A 12,582-nucleotide genomic window follows, 5' to 3' on the forward strand; every position below is an offset into this window, starting at 1 on the left:
GTGAAAGAGATAGTCTAGCTCAGAGGTCGATAATGTGAAATAAAATGAGGGTAAGAAAATCTCATAGCAACACATCACTAAAAAAAAAAAAAAAAAAAACTCATTACACTTCTCTACACTAATGAAAATTATCTTTTTCCTTGGAACGCTACCACCGGTTTGTTTTAGGCCTGTGCTTAAGAGATCTTATACTTAGTGTACCTTGCTCATGTGACTTCCAGAAAGGTGTGCATGAAGATCCCTATGATGCGCCTCACTGGGCAGGAGAATGGAGACATCAGAAAGGCCCCCCCTAAAAGGTGGGACAATGCTCTAGCAATGCTACATGTAGCGCTCCCTAAAAATCTCCATCTCTCAGGTTACAGCCCAAGAAAAGCTCCCTGCTGAACCAAGCAACAACAGCGGAAAGCCTGGAAATGACAAAGGCCTTTGAAAGAGCTGGCATGGCAGAAGCTGGGGAGGCTGGAAAGCAGCCATGCCGTAATGCATCTCAGCACCAAGACATCCACTTCTGTAAATTCTGGAGCTAGGCCAAGTACTGACAGAGCTCAACCAGAGGCACAAGCCAGGACTGAAGATTTTTCATCCTCTTCATTCCAGGGTATTTTTAGCCACTTACAATGCTATTGGGCCGTCAAGGAATGCTATAAAAATTCTAGCAGAGTTCACACAATTTCATCCATTCTCAGGCTGGAGTTTTTCATGATGAGCCTTTATTCTGCCAAATTACTGAGCCACTTAATCGGCTAAATATTATCCACTCTGCCCTTTATTCAGTCCAAAAATACTGGACTAAAGCTTGCAAGGCTTTATTCCTGCCACATAGTGGGAGGGATTCTGCTGGTAACTGTGTCTGTATCCATAACTCCAGGGCCCCCCTGGCCATAGAAAAAAAAAAAAAAGATTCAAGCATGGAGCCATTTTATTTTGCAAAGGATATTAGCTAAGTGAAATATTCTGCTAGGATTTTGCTCTGCAGAGGCAGGCAGTGAGCACTTGTCCCTTTTACTCCCTATGGAAGGGAGCTGAAAAGCTCAGTAGCCACAGAAAATTCAAGGGCAATATGAGTTTTAAAATAGTTTTAAATCTGAGCCCGCTCGCTTCCATAACAGGGATGAGCCCCTCCAAGTCTGCGCATTAATGAACGTGGCTGCAGAATCCTTTTGCAGGCTGCCGTGTTCAGGGGCAGTGCAAGGGGATCTGCTGCCCGAAGTGAGAGATGAGATAGCACCCCCCCAGCCCACGCACCGGTCAAATCATAGAGGGCCAAAGCAGGGGTTGGTCTCCCCCTTGGGAGTCTGGCCCTCTCGGTGATTTGACATGCCGGGGCTAGGGTTCCCAAAGGAGTGGCAGATAGAGTGTCAGTGAAAATATTTCTAGGAAGCTGGCAAACCCTGCCACACTCCTGAGGACACTATCACCCACTTCCCACCCTTCCCCAGCATCTGCCCCCCTCCTGGCTATGCAGAAAATGGGTAAATGGTGTGGGTCTGTGTGAAAACACCCTCTCTTTCAGGGCTGGTGCAAGGGTGTTAGGTGCTCTAGGCAAACCTTACAGCACTGCGTCCACCTCCCTCCAGCCCTTACCACAGACAGAAATCTAACAAGATTATTCATTCAGGTAGCACTATTGCAAGACGCTCGTCTCACTGATTCTGAACACGCTCAATTAAAAATGCAGGGGAGGGTTCGCGAGTGTTTTTTTTGCTTCTGGTTCTACCAAAAGCTGTGATGTTGCAATTTTAATTCATAAAAGTGTTCCATTTCAGTTGGAGAGGGTTATTCCTAATCCAGACCGCAGATTTATTATTGTTACTGAGAAATTATATGGCAAAATCAGTCCTTCTAGCCTTGATGTGTGCTCCTAATTCTTATTCATTTTTTGTTGATGTCCATGACTGCAATTTCATCTCTATATTAATCCCAAATTAATAGGGGTGAAGACTTCAACATGAATACATCTCCAAAGTCATTTCAACAAACCTCTGGGTGTACATAAGAGTATTCCTTTTATTTGTGCATAGGTAAGAATGGTGGGTGTTTGGAGACTCTTGCATCTGATGAATAAGGATTTCACATGGAGGTAGATTTTTAAAGGGTTACGCGCGTAACCCCCGAAAACCTACCCCAAACCCCCCTGCACGCGCCGAGCCTACCTTGCATAGGCTCAGCGGTGCGCACAAGCCCCGGGACGGGCGTAAGTCCCGGGGCTTTCCTGGGGGGCGTGTCGGGGGGGCATGTCATTCAGAGGCAGGGCCACAGGCATGGTTCCAGCCCTGGGGTGTTTCTGGGGCGAGGCGAGGCCTCCGAAACAGCTCCCGGGCTGGGGAATTGCGTGCTGGCCGGCAGGTGGGGGGGTTAGATAGGGGTGGGGGGTGGAAGGCAAGCTGCGTGCCGACCCCGGATTTTAAAGAATACACACGGCTACACACGTATCTATTAAAATCCGGCGTACTTTTGTTTGCACCTGGTGCGCGAACAAAAGTATGCGCGGGCGTACTTTTATAAAATCTACCCCATACTGATCAAGGGCTCATGGAACAAAACAGAGCATGGACTATATTCTAACAGAGGTTTTATCTCCAAAAGTCTGCGAAGATTGAAGCTTTAGTTCTCTCTGACCACACGCGTGTAAGGCATAGGCTGGAATCAGAGCTTATCCTAAATGGGGAGACTTCCCTTTTATTTACCATCCTTTTTTTTTTTTTATTCCTCACTTCCACCCCCTTCTTTTTCATCCCCTCTCATATACTTGCCCCCTTTTCTCCTCCCTCACACCCCACCCACCAGCTCTTTTGTAGTTATTCTCAGCTGTAGGGTGCAGGAACCCCACAAACATATCATAATCCTCCACTGCCATGGGGGGTCTGGCTTCCTGTCCATGGGACCAGAGCCTGCTGTGGGCTCTTCCTTTGGGGCCAGCATCTCGTTCCTGCTCACAGCCTACGATCCCTCGCAGGTACATTATCATTGGTTGGTGCTACCCTCTCTTCTTCCTGCCCGCAGGATGCGGGACTCCCATGGGCATATCAGCATTGTCCCATTAGTGTTTTTGGCTAGAGGGTACAGGATCCCCCACGGGCCTTTTGCATCTGAAAGCAGGGTGAGTTGGCCACTGCAGAGTTGTTTTGGGAAGTACTTTTTGCTGCTCCAAAATTTTGCCACCTGTAGCAGGCAGCTCAGCCTGCCTCGTGCTAGAACCATCCCAGGCTATCTTTCACCTCATGCATGCCATGCCTCCCTAACGTATAATTTTGTCATTTAAGATTGCATAGAATTTCATAAATAACCAAGTTAAAAAAAAAAAAAAAAAAAGAAAAACTTTCAACTGGATAGGGGCATGGTGATGAAGAAATGTTTATAGCAAAAGAACAGAATATTTAAAGATGATTTTACTTATCCTAATAGTTAAGGAAGCATTTTGTTACCTTTTGACGCTTCTGTTTGTATTTCTTTGCTATCATGCATCATTGCAAAATCTAGTAAAAGACATAAGAATGAAAAAGCACCATAAAAGCCCTGACTCAGCTTTCCTTGGAGACAAACTAGTCACTGAAATTTTAGTCAGTCACTCTTGTCCAGTGCAGGGATATAAATCCTTAAAAAAAAAATAGAAAGTAGGGCAGGGGATAGTGACTTAAGGAGCATTTGGTCCATCCTTGGGCAGCTTTATTGCTCTGAATCCTCTTCCTATCCTCCACATAGACAGTGCAGTGCATCTGTTAGGTGCTTCTTACGGTGTTAACAGATGAGGCTGATCAAGCTAGACGTTTTCTGAATGTGATTCACATATAAAGATGCAAGGAACCAGCATTATTTGTCACCAAAACTAGATTTTTTTTTTTCTTAATGTAAATTACATAATTCAACCACCATGTGCAAGCCTCAGGCACTTGTTAATGAAGATGAATTAAGCATTCTGTTCTTGCGAGTAAGCTTTTGATAGATTTGTCAATTTCTTTTCTTGTGTTCTTGAGCCTAAAAATGAGCTTGTTCAATATATAATCTTACATGGAAGTGTGTTATGAGCTAGGTTACGGACCCAGTCAGACACCTGTTCAGTTTCTCTCTCAACGCTGCAGCTCCCCACTCTTATGCAGATCCAGCCACACACAATCACAGCTCAGGCCAAGAGTTAGCTAAACCCAAAGGTAACAGCAGGAAGAGAGACTGTGCTATTCATTTACTGGAGAATTAAAGATGCCTAAACCACCACACCAACAGCAGGATGCTTTAATGACTTTATTGTCATTTTCCTTTCAGTTCTTAGAGTAGAAAAGCATGCAAAAAAATAGTTTCTTTATTAATGGTACATATTTACAGTGTAACAGCCACATGCTGTCACTGTACTGAGCACATTATCCATCATGCTTGAGTTCTAGTAGAATACACAACTGTACATTTGCTACAGTTCACACCAAAGGGAGCAAAAGACATTAGCACACACATAAAAAGCGGGTACCCATTAGCAATGCTAGAGTGCAATGGAGGAACATTGTATCCTGGCTCATTCTTTTCCAGCCCAGATTATTCTATTCATGCTGTCGGGATAGGCGCTCTTCAAGGCTGAAGAATGCTTACCATGGAAGGCAACACAACTTGACACTTCTACTCAGAAGCAATTACAAAGGGATGTTTGTGAGGCTAGACTGATCTAGATACAAACAGAGCACCAGCTATTCCTGCATAGGGTAACTGGCACCCTGTGTAGGTGAAGGCGTGTATTGTCACTCAAAGCTACATGTCCTGAAAATCAATGATTTATGTGCTCTTTCCCACAACAGGATTAGGTTCCCATTCTCAATTCATGGTGCCTGATGTACTAAGGCCTCCCATATGGTTTCTGAGGGGAAATAGCTTAATACATCTAAGGTCCATGAGGTATTATCCACTGTAATTTCATATTCAAGAACAAATAAGGTCTAGTTTTCAGGATATCCACAATGAATATGCATAAGACAGATTTGAATGCCCTGCCTACATTGTATATAAAAATGAGGCTTGTTTGCGGCTCTTGAGGACCGAAATTGACCACCCCTGCACTATTTTTTTAAATTTGTTATGTTCTCAAGACATACAAGAGATGAAAGTTGGAATAAATACAAAATACAATACCAATTGCATCACACTGAACATGTAAAGAACAGAGACAGTAGACAACATATATTTCTGGCTTTTGACACTTTCTGAGGCAGATCACTCAAATATATCACCACCATTGATTGTCTAATAATTATATTTATACTGTTTGTTTCAAGGCATATCTCAATTGCTCGATATTAGCCAGCTCTCGCACCTGTGCCCTCCAGTAGTCCATACAGGGGTTCTGCTTCCAGAATGTGGCTACAGTAAGCCAAGCAGCAAGCAAAAGCTGACTCATAAGGCCCCTGAATTTACTTGGACTCCCGGACCCTACCATTCTACCCGAAGCATAATATGCACTGGGAAACCTATATCAGCAGCTATTGCTTGAGTTACCCCCTCCCAAAACAAACAGGCCTCCTGCATAGCATATAATGTGAGATGTGCATATACGTTCCTGTCTCACCATAGAACCATGCCTCCCTGCCTTCTTCGTGGTGCCTCCATAGTTTAAGATCTCATGTGGGGGGCCTGGGGGGGGGGGGGGCTTAAACTTGGTATTTGCACACACTCTTCCTATTGAAAGGTCTCCTGATGCTCGTCAAGACTTTAGTTTTATGATACTAACAAACTTAATAGGACTGCAGTTATTTCTTCAGATACAAATGTCTTCTTGCACACCGCTGCATTAGCATCTTGCACTACTGATCTTTCAAACTTGAATATTGTTCTTGCACTATATGCATGCACCTGTGAATGTTCACTTTTGTGTTCATGTTAAACCAGGCATTATTTTATCCTCAAGTAGAAATAATCATTGATCAAGACCATGTCAATTCCTCAACTTTTCAAACAGCAATACCAGCAAAATAATGTTTAATATAAGCAATGGCAGTCAAAATAATCACAATGCCATCTAGTCCAGCTATCATAGCAACAGTACTCTCTGGCTGACAGCCAGGAACTGCAGATCACTCCAGAACATGGCACAAGCGTGCTCTTGAGTGAGCCAGCAGGCATGGCTTTTGCACTAGGGCTGGGCCAAAGAAATGTAAATTAACATCGGATTAATGACTCCCAGGTCCAATTATGCAGCCCATTTTTCCTGTCCTACTGAATTAAAGTGAACTCACTACTGTCTTTCTGCAAGAACTTTGTTTTCTTACTGGAAATTTTTTTTTAGCAATTAAAAAAAAAAAATCTGCTGTACTATGAACACACAAGATCAATTCAGGGTGCACAAATCCACATAAGGATAATGTTACACCTCACTGGATGAAATAAAAACAAAACAAAAAAACCCAGAGCCTGGTTTTTGGATTTAATTTAGCAAATTAATTAGGTGGGTCCTTTATTTCTATCCATATCTCATAGTGAAAAGACGCACTGATTTTTCAACTAGGTAAGGAAGACGTACAAATTCCATAGAAAAGCATCATGAGAAGATAAAGAATGCCCTACATTTCCTTCTGAAACACATGCAATTTTCCCAACATTGTACACCAAAGACAGAGGTACCGTCTAACTTTACTCTTTGAAATCAACACAATAGGAAGAGACTGGGAAAGATTCGGCAATGTTTCACAATTGAAAAATATTTCCCAGTACCCCCTCAGTTTTGCAGAAGAATTGTATTTTGACATCGCTGCCTCTCGAGTTCTTTATTTTCTTATATAAACTTTGCTGGTAAGAGTAACCTAATTTACCACAGGAAAAAAATCGTAATCTCACTCAATTGCTGCCTGGTCCCTCCCTCGTAAACAGTAATTGAAAGATAAAAAAAAATACGGTAATTCTGCAGGTCTGGTCAAAAGGAAGCCTCATACGAAGTTGACGTCCTCAGCAAGCCCTCAATTTCTGAAAAACTGCTGCATTTCTATAGCTTAGACTCTCCTTGACTGCAGGAACATCACCTTCCAGGAAGGCAGCTATCTCCTAACCACACTGGGCACCTGCTTTTCAACTACTGTGAACCACAAAAATCTAATCTTTGGGAACTAAGCTACGAGCTGTACCATACTATTCTTCAGTTATACATCAGCCACCTTTTAAAGACAATGCCTGTGGCTTTGAAGGCAGAAAACCCAACTGTGCACGAAGCCTTTGGGAATCCATGTTTCTATGGCCCATTTTGGAATGCACAGTTAATCTGAGAGCAATTGGCTGTTTCCTTATAAATCCCAACGCAAATTTATTTATTTTTATTTATTTAGTGCTTTTTTTATCCCGACATTCATGATACAGATCATATATCGGTTTACAAGGAACAAGGGGGAAATAACGTTAACATAAACAAAGATAGCGAAAAGTTACAATAAAACAGGGGGACTCGAACTGGGAAGAAGAGGAGCCAGAGGCAGAGGTAACTCGGAACTAAACAATATCAAGTCGTGTACAATGTCGGAATTGGGGTGCATCGACTAGAGGGCCTTGGAGTGTTACTGGAGTTGGGGAGGTCCCTGATCAAGGGAAGGCTTGTAGAAATAGCCAAGTCTTGAGTTTTTTTCTGAACGTCGGTAGACAGGGTTCTTGTCTAAGGTCAGGGGCATAGCATTGCAGATGGTTGGCGCCGCTGTCGAGAAGGCTCGTTCTTTGGTGGATGAGTGGAATGTGGATTTGATAGGACTGGTACAGCTTGAAGTGTGCTTCCACGCAGAAAAGTCAAAAACAGCTGGATTGGAAAGAATAGGCCCTAAAATATTTGAGTTTAATAGTGTTAACAAAAAAGATCCCAATTCACTTTATAGCTCAATGCCTTCTCAATTCATAAGCACACATGCAGCCATGGCAGCACAGATTTTATCCCTGCATGGTATGAAGGCTCCAAAAGGGGAGAGGAAAGAGTGAACAAGGTTAGTAGCCAATTGCAGCAAAATAGAACATAAATGAGGCAATTTTTAAAAGGGATTTCTGCATGTGAACAGATGTTTACTTGTAGAAAAATACCCCTTGAAAATTGCCCCTTCCCCCATACAGGTGACAATGAGAAGAAGCAGGGAGGGCCCCAGTAAAGTACATGCAGGAATTTCATTTTGAAATCTTTGAGCCTGCTTTACCCAGCATACTTTGCACCATAGGGCATTTCCCTTTGAAAATCAGCTTGCAAGCCCAAGAAGCACCAGCAAGCCTGCAAGCTCCAGGAATCCTCCTAAGGGAGCACTTAGAGCAGAAGCTGCATCTGCTGGAGAGTGAGCAGGACTTGTGAGCATTGGTTTGCTGGTAAAATATGTTTAAAAGCTTGCAAAAGAAGAATAGAGAGAGTTAGTTAAAGGTGAATTGTAAAAGCTCGACGCATGTGTCAATTAGGGGATGCTCACCGAATTTTAAAAGCCGCCGAGATATGTGCATATATCCGACAGCGTGCACATCTCACGCCAATTGAAAAAAGGGGCAGAGTCTAGGCAGTGAATGGACATTTCTAGGCAGGACCAAGAGGCGTGCACGCAAATACTTACGCACCTGGGCTCGCACCCAGGTCAAATGCTGCGTAAGTTTACTTGTGCTACGGAGGAGGTCTAAGTTTAAAAAAAAAAAATCCCAAAAAACTAGCAATCCCTGAGGGATTTTGAGAGTCTGGGTTAACTGGGGGAGCAGAGGAGGGTTGGGAGGACCTAGTTCTTAACCAGGTGAACTGATAAAGCTGGCAATGGCATGGGTACACGCCCCTTTTAAAATCCCCTGACTTATACAGTAGAAGCGGGATTTGCATGCCTATTTAAAACTGGGCACATATGTGTGCACGCTCATGCTATTTTAGAACATGCACGCAAGTCAGCACGAGAGAGCACAAGCGAGAGAAGAGTTTGCAGGTGTCCATTTTGTTGTGGAAATGAGAGCAATTTCCTAGAGAAGTAATTGATTTTCCCATCCACTTCAGGCAAACAGTTTCATATGCAAACTGTTACCCACATTAGAAGACTAGGAGAGAAATGTTTCACAATTAAAAGTCAATTAGGAATTTATATCAAAAAGTAATTGAACCTGATCTTAGCAGTTGAAGCACAGATCACTGACAAACAGTTTAAAGAAAGTCCCTTACATTTATTAGGATATTTTAAATTGGAATAAGTTTCCTCATGCCTCAACAATTCTAAATAATTAACTCAACCACATTAAGACTCAGTCAGCAGTCCAGCAGCAGGATGGGGATTATGCAGTTTTCCTACACATAATGAGAGGTTGAATGGGTACATCTGGTGCAAGCAGCTCCTGATTCTCAAAGAATGAGTCCTGTCTCTGGAGGCTAAAGTGGCAGACCTGCAGGAGTTGAGACAGAGGTATATAGAGGAGATTTTTTGCAGGGAAATAGAGAGGTCCCACCTCCTGTCTGATAGCCCCTGTGTTGCTTTGGAGGAGAGAGGTCACCTGGAAGTATATCACCTTGATGGGGCAGGAAGTGATCTTGTAGACAGCTCCTGCCCTCCAGATGATGCATTATCTTTTTGCACAGAGGATTTGGCTCCAGGAGGGAAAATTTCGGACTGTCATAGTTGGCAATTTGATCAATGATCATATGGATAGCTGGGTGGCTGGTACGTATGAGGATGATTTGGTTACTTGCCTACCTGGTGAAAAGAAAGTAGACCTCACATGTCACTTAGATAAGATTTTAGAAAGCTGTGGAGAGGAGCCAGTTGTCATGGTACATGTGGGTACCAACATACGAAAGTGCAAATTTAGGTTTGAGGTAGGAACTTGAAATAAAGAACCTCCAGGTTTGCAGTTTCAGAAATGCTCCCTATTTCACATGCAGGACCCCAAGGTCAGGCTGAGCTCTGGAGTCTCAATGCATAGACAAGATGATGTGGGGAGAGGGCTTTAGGTTTAGCCTATAGTGATGGAATGAAGTTCCCCTCTCAAGCAGGGTAGAACTCACCTGCAGATGTTAACTTTTAAATCAGGAACACATGGGTCAGAGATAGATCTTAAAAGGAAGCTGGCACAAGGAGGAAGTTAAAATGCCCTGATAGAGAGTTTGTGGTAATGGCTGAGGTGGAATTAAAGAGCAGACAAATGGTCTGTCTGGAAAGGCCACAAGCTAAAAAGTAAGACTGGAGAGTTAGAATGTATTGAAGACATCAACATAATAGGTCTATGGTGGAAGGAGGTCAACCAGTGAAGCACTGATACCAGGGTACAAATTATATCTGCATGATCAGGCAGATCAGATTGGTGGAGGAGTGACCATATATATTATTAAGGATGGCATAGAGTCAAGCAGGATATAAGTCCTACAGGATACATCTGTGATGGGGAATAGTATAGGAGTGGGTATATACTACAATGTATCTGGCCAGGAAGAAGAATCAGATAGTGAAATGGTAACAGCAATTAAAAAGACAAATACAACTGGCAACACTATAATAATGGAGATTTCATTTCCCCCAGTATTGACTGAGGAGATGTCTCATCAGGACATGTTAGGGAAGTAAAGTTTCTGGATTCCATAAGTGACTGCTTGATGGAGCTGCTGGTCCTGGAACAGATAAGGGGGGGGGGGGGGGGGGGGGGAGTAATTTTAGATTTAGTCCTCAATTGAAGGCAGGACCTCATTCAAGGATTAACGGTGAGGGGAGCCAGTTAGCAGTGGTGATCATAATGCAATCAATTCTGACATAATATCCCTTCCTCCAGTAATTAAGTAAAACTACTGCAGAAACATTTAACTTTAAAGAGGAAGACTATAATTAAATGAGGAAATTAGGAAAAAAAAAACCCCCAACTAAAAGTAGTTACAAAGGTTAACAATTTGCCTGAAATTTAACATAGTGACATAATAAATGACAGCAGAAAAGGATCAAATGGTCCATCCAGTCTGCCCAGCAAGCTTCCTATGGTAGTATCTCCTGTGCTGTGCAACTTCTGCCCCATGCAGTTATTCCCAAGCCTTATGAACACCCATAAGAAATTTACTGCCAGCAACATTTTTACTGAATGATGAGCCTTCTTGAAAATTTAGATATTGCTGACATGGCCATACCTATTGAAAGCAGAGCTAAAATGTGTATTCCATGTATTAAAAAAAGTCAAAGGAAGACCAAGCAACTGCCAATTGTTAAAGAGAGAGGTGACTGAGGCAGTTAAAGCCAAAAGGACATCTTTCATAAAATGGAAAGCAGATCCAAATGAGGAAGACAGTAAAAAGCATAAACACTGACCAGTTAGCTATAAAACTATAATAAAGGGAGGGAGTTAACTAGACTGCTAGATGACAAGACCATAACAGAAAAACTAAATGCTTTGGTTTTTACTGAAGAGAATATGTTGGTGAAACATCCACACTAGAAACATTCTTTGATGGTGATGATTCAGAGAAACGGAAGCAAAATTACTGTGAAAATGGATGCAGTAATAGAAGTTGACAGAGAAACCAGGACTAAATGGTTTCAACTCTAGAGTTCTGAAAGAACTCATGTGAGAATACAGATCTGTTACTAGTTATCTGTAATTTATTTAAAAACATCACATGACCTGTATACTAGAGCGTGTCCAACACCAATTTTTTAAAAAGGGTTCCAAGGCTCATCTGGAAAACTATAGACCGGTAAACCCATTGGTGCCAAGCAAATTGGTAGAAGCTATTCTTAAAGGGGCCGAGGGGGGCGTTCCAAGATGGCGACATAGACGGATGTATGTGCAGCAGCTCCGATTGCTCTTTTCTCTAAAATTAAACTGGACTAAGATATATTTATCTAGGTTTGGGATTACTATTTTTAATAATGCCTCATAAGCGCAAGGGCAAAATTAGGGTCCTCCCGGCGGACCCAGGCCCTGTATCAGTGCAGCGTTTAATAACGCAATACACCGCGACTGCACAGACACAGCTGACTTCAAGCCCCATTGGTGTTGAGGAGAGAAGACCCGTTTTCGCCCAGGGAAATCACTCTAAGCCCACCGGACCCTAGACAACCTGCTATAACTTCCTCACAGAGTCCAGCCATTCCTGCACTGAAAAAAGATGAGGTTATCATCGGACGTTCTCTGCTCTCCGGGAGTATCGGCAGTGACCCAGAAGAGCTCCCTACCACTACCCTGTCGAGAGCCCTGGATCCAGCAGTGAGAGGAGCGGTTGGAGGAGTGGTTATCTCTGCGGGAGAGGAGAAAGGCTCGGCAGGGGGTGCTAAATCAAACAACTTGGAGACAGAGGACATTATCAAACCAGAGGTTGTTTCGATGGATTCCCTTTGGGGAATGATGGCAGGTATGTCCAAACTAATTAAGGAGCAAACACTTCGAATTGTGGAAATGGATAAGAAATTAGACTCTAACTAAGGATAACCTCCTTGCACAACAAGATCAAGTGCACGTTATAGAGTCTTTAATATCGGAAGTTAGGAAATTACAGGACACATCTGCAAGTTTGATGCGGGACTCTCTAGTCTCTTCAAGAAGATTACAAGCTGTTGAGAATTACCTTAGATATTTAAATATTAGACTCAAATTTTCCTAAGATTATGGGTGAAATACCTATAGTAACATTCAAAAGATATCTGCAAGAGG

At 42.8% G+C, this 12,582-nt stretch overlaps 1 protein-coding gene across 1 annotated transcript in view; it reads right to left on the reverse strand.

The window, feature by feature from the left end:
- Positions 1 to 3,428: 3,428 nt before the first annotated feature.
- Positions 3,429 to 12,582, reverse strand: part of CAMKK1 (calcium/calmodulin dependent protein kinase kinase 1) — a 336,761-nt gene continuing 327,607 nt past the window's right edge. Inside the window, exon 16 of the mRNA XM_029612030.1 lies at positions 3,429 to 3,479. Coding sequence (XP_029467890.1) covers positions 3,461 to 3,479 — 19 coding nt within the window. The 3' untranslated portion in view covers positions 3,429 to 3,460. The remainder of the gene's footprint in view (positions 3,480 to 12,582) is intronic.

Source organism: Rhinatrema bivittatum, chromosome 8, assembly GCF_901001135.1.
Source record: "Rhinatrema bivittatum chromosome 8, aRhiBiv1.1, whole genome shotgun sequence".
Classification (NCBI taxonomy): Eukaryota; Metazoa; Chordata; class Amphibia; order Gymnophiona; family Rhinatrematidae; genus Rhinatrema; species Rhinatrema bivittatum.